Source organism: Osmerus mordax, chromosome 5 (genome assembly GCF_038355195.1).
Source record: "Osmerus mordax isolate fOsmMor3 chromosome 5, fOsmMor3.pri, whole genome shotgun sequence".
Taxonomy (NCBI): Eukaryota; Metazoa; Chordata; class Actinopteri; order Osmeriformes; family Osmeridae; genus Osmerus; species Osmerus mordax.
The window spans coordinates 16,913,865-16,930,766 of record NC_090054.1 but is presented as its reverse complement, the minus strand read 5'-3'; the positions used below and the strand labels follow the sequence as shown (position 1 = coordinate 16,930,766).

Sequence of the window (16,902 nt, the reverse complement as noted above, 5' to 3'; positions counted from 1 at the left end):
TTCCTATTTAATGGTTTAGTTGTTTAACTACTGCCAATGGGTGGCAGTAGATACCAAAGCAAGATTCATTGGTTCAAAGAGAAAATAGAAAATGCTGGATATAAAATTGTATTCCCTTTGCAAAACATTCTTAAAGAAGTTTCCTGGAAATCTGTTGCATGCATCCAGGTTAAGTACCTTTAAGCTCAAATGTATTGGAGTCTAAATATGAACCACCAGTTTCTTCTAAATTAGTCATCAATTAACCTTGAAGGTAATGAGTTGGATGGAACTGATCTATGATCCTCTCACTGTCGACGCCGATTAATCAAAAACCTTTGTCATAAAAGCCACCTGTCAAATGGTCAATGCAGCCTGTGGAGTGGGCCTTTGTGAGTAACAGAAGGGTTTGATGGCTGTGATTGTGTGAATGTGTAGGTATGTGTGTGTGTGTGTGTGTGTGGTGGGATAGGTTTAGAACCTGTATGTGTTTATAGGACATTGTATAGGTATGTGTGGGGGTTACGGGTATGTTTGGGTCTAAAATTCTCTCTCCAGAAGTGTGGTTGTCGGTCATATATGGTATTGTTTCTATAGTCATGCAGATATTTCCAGTGACCTTTGCCACGGTGAGGCCCAGGATGGCAGAATAGAGAGTCAAACCACACACTAAGACCTGTCAGGAACTAAATCATCGTACATTTGTTATCCTTTTAAATAGTGCTTGTAATGCAGACCCATAGCAAAAGTATTGCCGTATGTTACATACATAACTAGTATATCTTGCTTAAGTCATTGAAGAAATTTGACTACAAATTAGTAAATTCGATAGTACAAAGAAGTTGTGTTTTGATCTATTCATGAAGGTCTTGCTCATCATTATACAAAGTCAAAGGCATTTGCCTTTAAAGTGACATATTTGTTTTAACATTCATAGGACAACAAATGTGTCCTTAAATAAATGACATGCTTTTGAACAAAAATGAAATAATACACACATTCTGTATGTCCATTTACACTATATGTGTGTGTGAGTGTGTTTGTGAACTGCACAGATTGGGTATAAATCTAAAAACACTCGCACTCCTTACTGACACTGAATGAGGAAAGATCAGGCAGAGCTGTAATTGGTCTGGGGATAGATATGATTCGGCACATTTCTCCACATTTCTCGTCATTTCTACTAATGTGGTTTTTTTTTATTGTACGGCATTGTCAAAGATCTAACTTTACTTTTTTGTCTCTCTTTTTGTCTCTCTCTCAATGCATACATGCTCAGTAAACAGTAATGAAATGTTTATTTACTGAGCCACTCGGAGACTTCCTGGAGAGAGATTAACATGACAGTTTGTCCTTCCTCAAGCTATCAGGGGATAGAAGAGGGAGTTTTTTCTGATTACATTAGCCAGCTCCTTGTCCTTCTCTGACAAGAAGAAATATGTCTGTTTGCTTGGCTGACTACGTAGCGACACTAAAACCCTGATAGTGGTACAAACCTAAAGGTGCAGTTGCCATTTATAGCATCCACAAACCTTCCTTATTAATTCAATCATTTTTGATCCCATTTTTATTGTATTTTCAAGCCTTTTTTATTGTTGATCATATCCTTGTATCATACAGTAATCAATACTATACAGATATTATCTGTGTTAATATATATTATTTGTCCAGTGTGGTCCTCTTATAATCAAACTTTTTTAACTGCCAGTCCATCATTATTTGTAGTAGTGTCATGTGAAACCCAAATGTTTTTTGACTGCCACTCAACCTTGTCTACAGAATAAAACTACCAGATCTTATCATCATGTTCTACTGTTTGTGTTTTCAAGGGCATTTTGATTCCACATGTCTGTCTTGCCTGCTATCAAACAGCACATGCACTCCAGGATTCTAATCTGCTAGTTTAAACAGCATGGGTCTGTGACAGTCTGATCGCCAGACATGAGTAGTTTCTTCAGCCCCTGGCGTCCCTGCTGACATTGTTCACATAGTGGGACTTCATCAAGATGCCTTCCTGGAAAGGGGGCATGAGAACCAATCAGCATGTAGGTTAATGACGTCCTATGAGGTGGAGCCCACAGGGCAGACTACTTCAGGGAGCACTGTCTGCATGGCCATGCGAGAGAGGCTGCAATGTTGAGCTGGGTGAGGTGACCTCCTGCTTCAGAAGACCATAGGCATAAATCCAGGGGGGGACAGGGGGGACACGACCCCCCTATCCAGGGAAAAATGATTCCCCCCCCCCAATAAATCAATGTAAACATAAATATGTAATTTCAATAATATTAATAATATGCAATGAAAGCACTTTGCTGATTATGGACACAATGGCGCTTTTTTCATGTGCTGTGTTACAGCAGTAATTTTGGTGTCCCCCTCAGGAATTGCTCTTGTGAACATGTCATATAATTGTCCCCCCCCCAAAGTCGATAGCAGATTTTCGCCACTGCAGAGGACCCACTGCGCCAGGGAGACCATCAAGTTTACGTCCTGTCCCCTGGTGAGAAAGGTGTTATTAAGGAGACTGACAGAGTGGGGGGCCCTACGTGAGAATAGGACCCTGCCGACACTGGGCTGTTGAAACCCTGCTAATGAGAATGTCGCATCGTAGCACACATGGACCCTCTGAAGACACACACACTCTTTTTCTCCATCTTTCTCATTGCCTCCCCCCTTATCCACACAGACAGAAACACAGGTACATGAAGGGAACAATAGAAGCTTGATTTTTAACAAGCTGGTCATTCAAAAGAAAATTTTCTGTATTTTTAGGTTATCTATTGTAATCTTTCCGTAATCCATTTGGTGAAATGTGCAATGAAAACACGGTAATCAAGTGTTTATGAAGCAGACAGGCCTGGAGGAGATATCTTGAGTATCTCATGTCTGGGATGTGAGGCATCTGGCTTCTGGTACAAGGCCCTTAACTTATGAAAAAGCCTGTCCAAAAAATCCTTCATCTCCTGTGTTATTTCCCTACTGAATAGCACTTTACTGAGGATTTGCATTTCAGACACATGTTTACATTTGCTTGTATTATGCTGTCCTTAATTGCGTTAACTCTACCCAGAATTATTACACCATGTTTAAAAACGATTGTTGTACTTCACATTTTATTTGATGATGAACACTGTTATATGTTCATGATATGTCAATTCAGTCACCTCTGGAAATTAAACCAAATGTAGATGTTACAACCTTTTTATGTGAAAAATATTATTCCTTTAGACATCTCACAATATCATTATTGACTGAAAACATGACACATGGTTAGATACATAATCATGTAATATGCTGCTGTAGAGGAACTAAGGAGAAGCCCAATGAGATTCAACAAATGTCTTATTTCACAAATCTAAATCGATGGAAAACTGATGAATGGTAAATTAGTTGTAAATGTAAAAAACAGGAAACAGTACAAATATTGATAGGTGTTAGTTGAGTCAGTTCTGATGTGATACAGTAATGAGCTTTCTTGCGGGCTACTGACACCTGTGATTGGTTTTCTCTGATAATTTCTTTCTGTACACAGAAGACAATACACCAGTAATCAGATGAACAAATTAGCTTCATCTAACACACCAGACACTTGCAATGCAGCAATCGCCCGGAAACCATGTTAAATCATCCAGAACCTGCATACTTAGACCACATCGGTCTAAGAGTGAGAGATCATTGGTCATGACTGACACTTCACAGATAGACCAACACCAATGACAAACCAATATCTATGTTTCCAGTACGTTGTTTTGATACGAATCTTGGTCGATTTGACAGTTAAAGGACATCTCAGTTTGGTTTTGAGTCACTCACTGCCATCTGTCATTTCAGAGCAACTGTGTTTATATCGACGTGATAAGACTATTAATACAGATGCTGTGGCAGAAGTTGAACTAAATGCCTTTGAGCAAAATGTTTATTGAATGCAAGCCTTAGGCCAATGGAATGTGCCATTTGTCATTACTGTGTGGAAGAAGAACCAATAGGCTGTTAGTGACACGCAACACAGCTGGTCTACTCACTAATGGGTAACAGGAGTGTTTCTAGAAGCTTCAGTCTATGGTTAAAACCATCCTTTACCTGTATCACTTACTACAACCACGGTGTCCTTGACTTGTAGTGTCCTCTACAGCTGCATTGCAGTGACACAGGTGGGAGGCTCCTACTCTGAAAGACAGGTTTTAAATATGCAGACAATTTTTCCACTTGTCTGTTACTCTGCTTGTACCCTTTCCTAAACTGTACAGCTGTTACCCAATTTGGCCAGTTCTTCTGTATTTGAGGGAGGTATAATGCACTCAGCTTTGAGTGCTTTGGATTTACACAATACTTCATGCCCCATTTGGGTGTTTTCATCAGTAGCTCACATTAAGCTATCATACGAGGGAAGGTGAATGGAGGGACAGAGAAGTGAAAGGCAAATGAGAGAGACAAAGGGAGCGGGAGCGAGAGCGAAAACATGTTGAGTAGGCCTTGGTGACATACTGTTCAGGCTTTCACCATGTGAGACACTTTCAGTTAAACTATGACATTTGTGTTCATTTCCCAACCCTGTTCTGTTGGTGTAGAGTGAAAGAGCAACACAGAGAGTGATTGGGGGCTAGTAAACTTGTGCATGTGAATTATACAGAAAATGAGGGCAGTGGAAAGTCACAACAAAAACAAAAAACAAAACAAATGTGCTTTGCCACAAACATGCCTGCCGGAGTCCCTGTGAGCTATACAGTACACCCTAGTTGTCAGGGCAGTTAGAGAGGCACTAAAGAAATATGAGGGCATCATGGGAATTAGGGCTCATGGAAATATGATGTTGCTGTCGGGAAGGCCGATGACATAGACTGAGGGGTATCTGACCTAGGTCACTATCCTACTCCAAATATTTTCACTATGGCACTAAGCAAGTTTTTCCAAAGGGTATAGTGCATACTCAGAATGTAATTAAGACTAAAGTCAAGTGTACTTCACATATCTATTATATCATAAACACATTTGCCCACGTCTGCAGAGATTCTTTCTTAACGGTAATGGTCTTGGAGGAAGAGCATGATGACATACAATGGTTATTTTAGAATTGGTGCATGGGGGAGTGAAATATTTACAGGGTCACAGCAAGACATCCATCTGCATGTACACAACAAGCAGCAGGACATGAAGAATAATGCGAAAAACCACTATACAGATGCTCTGAGGGTTGTAAACAGATTTTATTATTTAATCACATCATTCCCCTATGCTCCAGGTATGACAGAATGTGGGACATTTCCATGAAAAACAATCCAAGCTCATGGCCTCGGTCATAATTTAACAGAATATTTCTTGAAACTGTCTTTAAAAAACAGAGAGCACTTCACAAAGTCGCAATCAGTAATCCTTGTTTGTCTAGATGAGTCAAGATGTTATCTGTCAAATCAGTTGATAATCTTAGGGCTGCAGAGAGCAAGCCAATCAGTTTTCAGTCGGTATTCATCACATCATGTCTGCTGGGTGAAGTAGGTCCTCTCAGTTTAGATGGCAAAGTCAAAGCTAGTTTGAGCAGGATGGCCAGGCTCATGTTGAACTGAAATAACTTAAGACCCTCTTGATAACATCTTGACAACAGCGTGACCACATCCCTTAACACTACACAAACCCCCTGGATCAGGAAGACACACTTGAGTCAAAGTTAAAAGAAGATGAGCACCATGCAGAAGGAGGCATATGAAAAAAATCTTAATTAATTCTGAAAATGGAAGATTACATTTTTGGACAGATTTGGAATACTATTTAAGACTGAAATGTGATGCATTCCTTTCCCCTCCTCAACTGTCGAGGTTCCAAAACGACACTTTGTAAGTTATGATAACTGACGTCAATGTTTTACAAAAACAAGAAGATAAGTAATTATATCAATGAAGAAGCACAGAGCTTCACATGCAATTCAGTTCAACAGAAAATGTATTGATAGCCAATCGCACCGTGTGTAGATTGTCTGATGGAGGGACAGGTTGGTTTTGGTTGGTCTTTAAGGATTCAATCTTTTTTAAGTAAATAAAGAAAAATTAAAAAACAAAACAAACTGAGCTATTTCAATTTGCAACATTTATAACTTCAACTGTTTTAAAAAAGAATAAAATACCAACTGTATTTTGAAACAGCATGAACAATGCCCAATTACTGTTTCTTATTAAGCTTTCATTATACGAGAAGAGACAGTACTAGTAATCACAGTAGACATAGTACTGTATTAGAATAGGCACACTATAAGAGTAGACATAGTACTGTAGAAACATAGGCACAGTGCTAGAGCTTGCACAGCAGTTTCAAGCCCCTCTGAGATAACAGAAGATCTTCAGTGCAACACCTTTTAAGGCACCTTTCAGTAGTAGTGGTTTAGCGGTATGGTAGGGTTGGAGACAACCAACATCTGTGGCTTTTGGGGTAAATACAGTATATTAAGACACCCACCTCTCAATAATATGTTTTTAGCAGCCAGGTTCCCAACCGACTCAGTCAATGTCTGGCATACAGTTGTACCACGTGGCTACCCTGCCGTGCTCTTTGGTGGTGCGGGGTTCGTCTTCTAGCAAGCCATCCTGATAGTTACCGTACTCGCTGATGGCGTCTTCCACTCGCGTGATGTAGAGCCAACTGACGATCACGCCGAAGAACTGCATGCAAACGAAGACCGGAACAGTCACACCGAATTAACACCAAACTGGTACATACACAAGCCCATGCACTGGGGGTTTCAGAAGCTATTTGCTTAGGTCTGTTGTTGCATCATTTAAGATCAGATTGTGTTTTGTCATTTTGGTCTGACCTCAACAGAGGAGTTACAGTTGACTAAGATATAGAAAACGACCGCTGAAGAGAGTGTTCATGGGAATGAGACAGATGCGCTCCTGAGTAGCAGTGCTTGCAGTTACCTGAGGCAGTAGTATTCCCAGTAGCAGCCCAGCCATGATTTTGTAGTTGTCTAGTAACCAGATGAAGAAAGCATCAGTGCAGCCTCTGATATAGATGATATCCTGCAGGTCCAGTCTCTGTGGGGCAAGACACACACCGGCAGGTAATTCTTCTGATTATATGACAGACAGGCATGCAATGAGGTGACACATGATCCATTCATACTTTTAATGAGCCAGAATGATTCCACTGAGGTTAGACTAGGGAGAATCTTACCTCTTTATTCAAGACCTTGTATCCACACATTGTGTTCACCACTTCATTAGGCTGTAGTAGGGTAATGGTTAAAGCGAGAGGAAAAAAAAGAATAAAAGAGAAAAGGAACATTATATTTGTAACATACTGTATAACAGTACCATTTGCAGCTCATTATCTAGAAGTGTAACAGAATTCACTGCAGCCCCTTGGGCATCCATGGAACCTGTCTCCGATGAGGACAGTGTGTCAGTGAGAGACTGGTTCCAGTTCAGTGTTGATGAACTTTATTGAGCTCAGTTCCTAGCAGACTGTCAGTGGCTTGACAGAGGGTTCCGGGTTCATCATAGATCTGAGACACAGCTCCCCCCCCCCCCCCTCCCCTCCGGTGACCATTCCTTATTAATGAGATAATGTGGGCAGTGACTACTGAGGGAAAAACACATTACCAAAGCTGCAGTGTGGTAGCACGGATGGGCAGACATCCAATAAGTGACTCCAGGTATATTCAAGCCTTCCCCAGTGCAACCGGAGTACGGCATAGGGGTAATTGTGTGTGTGTGTGCGCGGGTGTATAAATGATCATTTGGAAGTGTGCGTGTTTGTGATTTCAACTGAAGCTATTTATTTCTGCAGGCCAAGTACCATTGGTGTTTTGGTTCAAATGCAAGGTTCACAATTAGTTGTAATAGTCTTTTCCTTTCCCCATCTTCTTTCAATCTGCTGCTTCATTACCAACACCAGAATCAGAATCTGCAGACTGACAGAGAGGCTTGGAGAAGGAGGATAATTACTGTGCTTTCAAAATAACAAGAATGGGACCGCAGTGGTTGAGTGTGGCCACCTGTACTATCCATAGCCAGTAATAAGCATTCTAATAGTTTTCTCTGTGACAGAGATGTGTAGAGAGCAAACTCAAAATCATCTAGGACCATAAACAACCTCCTAGTAAAGGACGCAAACACCTCTGATTCACGAGCATAACTGTGGGTCTTGACAGAATAATGACCCTCTTCTGGTATGAACCTGAAATAAGGTTTAAGATACATGACCTGCACTGTAACTCCTGCAGCCATGACATGCTAGTCTTCACAGCATGCGATGCCATCGTGTTGCCAGTGGAAGCTACTTTAATCTCTAAAGGGTTGGAGAGAACAGGGCTCTGCCAGGCTCCACTAACGGATATCCTGCTCTGACTTCTAACAAGAGATAATGAAAGTCAAAATAGAGACACGCACACAAACAGAAAACACAAGTCACAAACTATGACTTTGTTGTCATTCATCTCTTATTATTTATAGTATTGGTGTCACTGTTGAGCTCTCAGACAGAGGCAATACAGACAAAGAAAGATTACTTCCAAAATAAAACCAAGACAAACTCCCGCTGCTTGCTGCTGCAGTGAGAATGACCAGACTATGTTTTTACGGCAAGTACACAAGGTGCTTCTCCGTCTTGTGTACTTACTAGTGTAAAAAGGGACAGATAAGCTGGAGCATGTGCAATATACTGATAGCCTCGTCCTTGTTTCCAGCAAAGCTGCTGGTGCTTGCATGTAGGTACTCATTTTTAAATTATTTAGAAAAAGTCACAGGGCACAGTGAACATTCATTCTGAACAGTATACAAAACTAAATAAGACCAGACTTGGACCCCCTCCCCCTCCCCAACACTCTGCTTGGCTCTCGTCAAACTCCCAAAATACTCTCCTTGAGGTGTATTTTTATCTTATCCTCACTTCATACCCACTGTGTTGGCGATGTGATTAAGCCAAGCTTGTTTTGTAAGATACAACCATTTTCTCCTTAAGGGAAGTGGAACAGGGAGCCTACAGCATGGTGCTGGAGGTAAGGGAGGGTGGTGTAGGGGGAACCCACCTTGGTGAGGCAGCAGGTGTGGGGAACACCGCACGCCAGGGGGCCTGGAGCGCTGCAGTTATGATACATGTTCACCTCCCAGTCCTTGTGCTCCATCCCTCCGCAGCACTTGAACTGGAAAACAACAACAAACCACAAAACACTGCTGTCAAAAAGCAGGTCACACACGCTACACGAGCTCACAGTTGCAAGGAAGCCAATATGCACACCTACTCACATCTTATATCTTTTAACAATAGCTATAATTTCATTGTTATGTGCCTCTTCAAGGAGCAATTTGAGTAATGAATAGAACCATTTACATAACGTAGCAGAGTAGTTGATCAGATCTGCTTGGTATTCAGTCATTAGGGTGTGCATTCAAGTGAGTAAAAGTCATAAATAAACACCAGGCTTCTCATATTTAACTAGACAGGGCGCATGGCACATAGCTGTCTGTATCTGGTGAAGTCTAGCTAATTACTGGTCAATAACAAGATTCCAGGAAAAGATAAGTTGAACAGGGAGATGATGGGGTGAGATTGAGCGAGTAAGAGTGCAAGGGTGAGAAAGAGTGAGGGAGTGATGAGGGGAATAGTTAGTTTGGCACACACACTCACACACACAGGTGGTCCAATCAGAACCTGTTAGGTTTGGAATGCTGCCACAGGACTGCCAGGTGCATGCAGTCCCACCATGAGTCAGTACTTCATTAGAAAGATCAATACACAGGGACATTTTCAAACTAACAGAATTTCTAACTTAACTTGAGGAATCACAGAGCACTGCACAGCATATTACACGATGAAGTGAAAGTACCTTGGATTCCCTGACACCCACGTCGTAAAACTAATTCAGTATACCTAGTTTTCTGACAGAAACACCTGATTGTCCATCACTAAAATGGCTCTGCCGTAATTACAGTCATTACATACACAGAAGCATCAGCACAATGACTCAAATGGGCAGAGACATGTAACTAAATGGCAGGCCTGCTTTGAGTGTGGTAGACGTAAAAAATAAAAATAAAAATAAAACTGTTGCAGTGAGACATTAAACCTAAATAGACATACTGTATGCAGGTGGGTGTACAGCTAGTAGCCTTTAAGTTGTTTATCTTCCCTGTGGTGCCTAGCCTAAGTGGAGGCCTGTAACCTCTAAGTGAACATAAAAATAAATCACTTAAAAAGTAGTATTTTGTCCAGCATGACTCACAGAACCGTCACTAAAAGCTTAAAAGCAAGCCAATCCCAAGCCTTTCTTCTTAACAGGCAGAGGTGCGTGTGTCATCATCCTATTCCCCACTGCCCTTTCCACTCTACCAAGCATTGCCCCTTCACCCAACTGATCGGCAGGCTCTGCGACGTTATGGATGGTGCCGTGGAGCAGACAACTAATGCAGCAGAGATTAAAACACATGACCACCATCATTAGCAACCGTCCCGTCCCGTCCGCCCACCTGGAAGACCACGGAAGACAAAGAGTAACCGAGAAGCACATACAGTGTGAGGTATAGTTGATCACCTGTTGTGAATGTAAAAATAACTTGGTGAGAGAAGGCGTAGAGAGGGTATTACACTGAGGCACCTGGAGGTTTTAATGACGTCTCAGTGCTACAGGGCTCTCAGCTGTGATGGAGAGACCCTCCATCTAACTGTATTGATCTGAAAGAATCTTTGCACCCGTAGGACCATGGCTACAGACACACAATTGAAGTGTCAGGAATGAGTTTTCAGATCACATCCAGAGTAAGAAACATTGGAGCGTTTTGCGTGTCTGGGCGACTTGGGTTGTCCTGTTTTGTTAAGACACTACCTCATCTCTTGTCTTCTTGGTTTGTAAAAATGGGATGTACTGAGCAGTGCAAATCAAGATGTTTACCCAACATCTCTTCCCCAGGCTGGGTTGTCAAGTCACCCCAGTGTTGGATGTTGCTTCAGATACTGTATATCTCACTGAGAGATGACAAGCACTGACTTTTAGCCATGACTGACAGTATGACAGAGTCAGACAAAGATTGGCAGACACACAGGCTGACAGGGGGAGAAATACAGAATAATCTTAGATTTTAAGAATTTTTGTCCATCTTCACACAGACTGCTTTTTTTTGCCAGGGGAGGATAATGTTATTGTTATTAATAAATGTACTAAATGAATAAGTGATACAGTACCTATTCAGTACGTAAAACAGTACATATATTGTCCACAGTGGTGGGTTAAAATGTCATTTGCATGTGCCACTTTTTTTGTTTAAGACAAATGTTGTATTGACAAATAGAGCTGAAATGCCACATCTCCAAGTCAGATGCGCGTGCTGTGTGGAACTCCAAAGGTCACTGTCGTCTGGCCAGACTCTCCCAGCAACATCTGTCACTGGGCTAGACACTGAGCAGCAGCGAACATTTATTTTAGCTCCTAAAACCCAGACACAGATTCATCTTTGATGTCAGAAAACAACCTTATTCTACATTGACAAGTTCTGAAACTAGGCTCTCTGGTTGTCTAGAAAGCTGGTTATTCCCCACACAATATTTGCCACTTGGATTTCGGCTCCTATGTCAAACACATGCACACACAACACCTCAGTTATTAGCATAAGCTACAGAACGGTCTGAAACTGTTTTTGTTATCAGTACAATGTCCACCACCTAATTCACGTTGTTCAATCATCCAGTAAGGACATTAGCATTAGCAGTCACCAGTCTAAGAATGACTGATCCTCTATGGGTACCATAACTATTCAGAACTAATGCAAAAAAGCTTTTCACAGAGGTACTATTCTCAGTTAAAGATTTTACCCTTTCGACCAGAAGTGTAATTTACCTTCCTCTGTACAAAGTCCATGAGGTTTTTGAAGTCCAGATCATCGTAGTAATTGAACATGCCTTTGCGGATGTTCTTGTTTAACAGGTTCACAGTCTGAGGAGTAACAGTAGGTTGGAGAGAAACAAGGTTACACTTCAGTCTAATGCAAACATATCCAAAAGCTCCATACATTTAGGTTCACAATCATCAAGTTATAAACAAAAAGGAATTATCGCTACTTGGCGGTGGCTCTATCTGATTTCCCGGCAGAATGTGAGGACTGAGAATAGCAGTTTTAATACAATTTACTAGTATCAATACAATTAATATCTCATTCATCCTGGATTCACCCTTATTATGCTGGTCTACTGTGATGATAATGTAACGTATACTCTTCACTAAACCTGTCAGCAGCTTCCATCATAGAAATCTATAGTTCCAGGAAAAGTAAATGAATCCTGTCAGAGACCACAGCAGTCTTGCAGTAGCTATGAGTCTAATGAGCTCACTGGATCATTATAAATTACACACACAATATAGCTTTGTTTTAGAGTAGTTTTCCCTATGTTGATATGTGTGTTTTTCTTCTGTTTAAAGGAACAGGAATCTTTTCAACCGGCAACAAAAAAATACAAGTTAATTCATTCATCCTTCCATGCATGTAATCATGGGGATAGATTCTGGATGATAAACAGGTACCTGATTTCGGAACACCAGTGCCAGAATTCCACCCAGCAGCTCCAGCATCAAACAAATGGTCAGCGTGTACATGAACTGCAAACCAACCAAACTCAAAGGGTTACCAAGGTGACATTTATGAACAAGTTTGGCACATCACATTTACGCATTCTAAGCAAACCAAAACTTTGCATACAGGGTTATCAAATCATCAGTTGCAGCTGGAAGTGGCAGCTCATTAGCAATGGAGACCAACACCTAAAGTGTGATTCATATTCATAAGATGATTAATCCCTGGGACCGTACTGACATTTTTGGAATTAATAGAACTTCCTTATCTTGCTGTTGCTGTCATCTATACGAGGCTGACCTGGCCTGAGAGTAATCAGGGTTTAATTATCCGGCGGGCATTCATCAGAGGCGTTGCAGTAATTACCTTTTGACTGACCCGTACATGCACACACGCCTCTGAGCCACCTCTGCTGGGCTCCTGAGCTCCCAGGTCAGGTGGGAGGGTTACTCACCACCTTGAGCAGCAGCAGGTTGTCTCTGAGGGCGGCCAGCATGCCAATGAAGGAGACCAGGAACATGACCACGCCCAGGAGGATGAGGATGATGGCTGGGGCCAGGAACACCCCATCCAGGGTTTTGTAGCGCTGACGCTCCACCTCAGCATAGATGCCTATGGCCAGGACAAAGGCTCCTATCAGCTGTAGAGAACAGGAGTTTGACTTAAAGATGACCAAGACTTGTGTTACAGAACACCAGGAAGTTACATAATTTAGCCAGGAAGTTACATAATTTAGCCAATGGCCTGGATGATTGCCTCTTTCCACTAGATACAGAAATCACAGTGTACAGTATAACTTTGCCCTTGGTACAGGATATCAACTTGGAACACTACTTTTGCAGTAAATGTACGATACATTTAGCCACTAATTATACCTAAACTATCAGCGTGATATCATGACGACTGCATTTATTAAGAGACCAGTGTGTTACCTTTGTCCTACCTTCTAACCTCAAACCCTCAATACATTCAAACTCACACACACACACACACACACACACACAATGGGCTATTAGTGAAAGCTCTCCAACCAAAAGGGATAAAGCCTTCCTCATGCGCAAAAAACTTAGCTTGTTGCTGTGGTCTTGATAAAATAAATCGAGTCACATACTATGCCGTTTCCTGCCCCCTATTTAAAAATCAGCTATTAAAATTTACTAAATACTTCCTGTCAACACAAATGGTATGTTACCTGTTAATAACACAGGTAACATACCATCACATATGCATCCATTCTGTAATGGGTATTGATATAACCATGGCAAGGCTGTTCATACCATAAAGAATCCCATAACTCATAAATTGGCATAAATGCTTGGGACTATTAGAATTAATTGCCGCTTGTCTTGCATATGGAACAGATAATCATGCTAATCATTCAACCCCTTTGATGAGCCAAATAGAAGCACCACATCGATTCCCCTTGTCTGTAGGCATATACAACAAAGTGATTACTTATTATACTTAAGTATTGTTATGTAATGGTTTTGACATCTCTGTTACAAACCAAGGTTTCCTGTAGAATTCAATGCTTAAAGCTTGGGCATTAATGTTAAAGCGTAATTCACAAATGATCTCCAATACATCTACAGACAAATACAAAATGTAATTTGTAAATGATTTAATATTGATATTTTTTGCTATGGCTTATTCCATACAGTTGAATACATCCCTTCACCAGTGTAAAACCTGTCACTGTGTCTATGAAGACGTGTCCTAAACTATGCATCATCCCTGCCCTGCAGGACACAATACTGTGTAATGTTTCTATCAACAATACAGCTCAATAGAGGAGCAGCACATTCCTGCAAACCTCCAGGAAAACCATGGCCAGCACAGCCCCAGGATAAAAGGTCCAGTTTTCTTATATGGCATGTTTTGTAAGGCTAATCTCACTTACCGTGAGGTGACAGAGTATTGGTTGGAAATAGATTGATTTGAAGAAATTCTGTGTATGCAATAGGTTGTTGCTTTATATTGTCTAATCCACCTTTTTAACCAGGGCAACCAACCCAATGTGGTAGTAGTGTATTAAAAGTCCTGTCTGACAGTGACAGAGCCTGTGTTTCTGCCCCAGACAGAGAGTTACCGGAAAGGCACTCAGGCTCCACGGCAGGAGAGCGGGAGGTGGGAGGTCATCTCTGCTCCTTTGTTTCCATTTCCCATGCCGGCTCTTCCTTACATGTGTGGGCCTGCTGACGAGGAAGCCCAAACTCCATACCACTACACACTCTATACCAGTGGTTCTCAACCCTGGTCCTCAAGTACCCCCTGTCCTGCATGTTTTAGATGTTTCCCTGCTCCAACACACCTGATTCAAATGAATGGTCAGGACAGGGAGGCCCAAGGACCAGGATTGGGAACCCCTGCTATAGAGCTCTAAACCCAGCTTATGTTGCTGACTTGCTGTGGGTGCCAGAGGCTACAGACTAAGCTAAAAAATAAAAACTTGCTCTGTTACTACAAAAAAGTTTGTATTGAAACTATAGTGCACACAATGATAGGACAAGTGTGCAGATAAGTGTTGCCGTGAGACTGAAAACAAAAAGACTAGTCACACACATTAACGACAGGGCACACAAGCATGTGACCTCAGATAACAGCGTACAAAGTCAAACAAATCAGCTAACTGAAAAAAGTTGCTTCATTCGCCTCTCTGACAAGTTCCACTTTCCAAATGAGACTCAATCAAAAGCTAATTTGTAGTTTTTCGGGAAAAACTAAAAATTACCTAAAGCAATTGCACAGCAGGAATATGATGTGAAGTCTGACTTGACCATGTCTGTGTCACCAACTGAAGTCTGGAGTGGTTGGTTCCACCCTCCTGGATCTCTGCTTTCTCTTTATCCAGCACTTGGGGAGAGCACATAGTCCCATAGTAACACCCACAATTCCCTGCACTAGTAAGCATGTCTCCTTGACACAAAGGAGCTGCCATGTGCTCAAGGTTTTCAAACATTCAAGCAATCTAATATATACAAATAGTACAGTTGATGATTGAGGGCTAGTCTACAAGATAGGCAGCTAGCTCTTTGTTGTGACGGGGCATACCTCTGTGTATTCAGGATCCACATTAAAGTGACTCACACGTTTCTTTGCGGAGGTTTGATTCTGATTTGACAGAATCAGAATCAGAACCAAACACTGAGTGTTTGGTTATTAAATTGACAACGTAAATGATGATTGGCCATTGAACAATCCTAGTGTTTGATCCTTTAAGAATCTTATATAAATCCATTCACCATTCGACTCAAACATTTTATATTGGTATTATTTTGAATAAAGCAGAACATCTGCTATATTGAACTGTTAAGAATGAGATTTGCTTGTATTTCTTGAGAGTTTTTCATTTGCATTAAAAAGGAATTCTATGTTAATAAAACAGGCTGATTTTTCATTCATTGAGATGAATAACCTCAACTTTAGAGCCTTGGCGAATGTAACCTCCAAAGGGTGTGGCTACAGGATATTCCAGTCAGATACACTGCCTATGGCATCACGTAACAAGGACTGTTCACGGGTAATCTACAGGAACAAGTCGAGACACCTGTCGGTCAAACAGAGTTTGTCAAAAAAGTACACATTGGTTATACATAAGACGATTTCGTTTAAGTATGCTTTTTGGTTTCATAAACACAGTGTGTGAGCGTGCGCGAACATAACTCCCGGCCGCTCTCTCAAGCCTCCCAGCGTTAAGCGTTGTCACCGTAGCCTACGTTACAAACCAGTATACAAAAAAACAAAAACAGCGAAACACAGACTGGAAATAGGCTACTTACCCACCAGACCATGGCATAGGCAATAAGGGTGAATTTCAGAACGACATAGGAAAACTTCTCGCAATATCTGACATCACTGGACATGTTTGATAGAATCTTCGCTACCCTCACTCCAACACGAACTTCCTGTTTGTCATTCGTCACACCTGGAATGCACTGCGCGCTGTCCCACACGCAACTGCATTTGTTTTGACAGATGCATAAATTAGGATATTGGGACTTGTATGCCGGAACACTGAATGGATCTCTACAAAAAGATATTAGGATTGTGATTGTTTTTTATGGTAGCATGCCATGGGTCAATATTTCCATGGGTAGGACATTAGAGTGTAGTTTACTCATTTCATATTTACATGTTGTAGGCTAATAGTACCCGTTGTAAATAATGACCTAAAGAATATGGTAGGCTATATAGGCTGATACATTTTCATAGCTTCATGTTTCGACATGCGAAGTTCAACTTTAAGCTCCACGGTGTTGTTTAGTCTACAGTAATTCAAACTTCTCTTAGGAATTAAAGCGTGTAATGTAAAATACTATGTTTTTTAATAACTGTCAGGAGATTCTCTTTCCCATACTATTACTGAACCTTAACA

At 41.3% G+C, this 16,902-nt stretch overlaps 1 protein-coding gene across 1 annotated transcript; it reads right to left on the bottom strand.

Moving 5' to 3' along the window:
- Positions 1-6,323: 6,323 nt before the first annotated feature.
- tspan15 (tetraspanin 15) lies at positions 6,324-16,455 on the bottom strand. The gene is made up of 8 exons (XM_067236355.1): positions 16,307-16,455; positions 12,982-13,167; positions 12,479-12,553; positions 11,798-11,893; positions 8,996-9,109; positions 7,141-7,191; positions 6,885-7,001; positions 6,324-6,626 (listed from the first exon to the last, which is right to left on the bottom strand). The coding sequence occupies exons 1-8, from the start codon at positions 16,388-16,390 to the stop codon at positions 6,465-6,467; spliced, it is 885 nt and encodes a 294-aa protein (XP_067092456.1). The 5' UTR covers positions 16,391-16,455; the 3' UTR covers positions 6,324-6,464.
- Between the last annotated feature and the right edge of the window lie 447 nt (positions 16,456-16,902).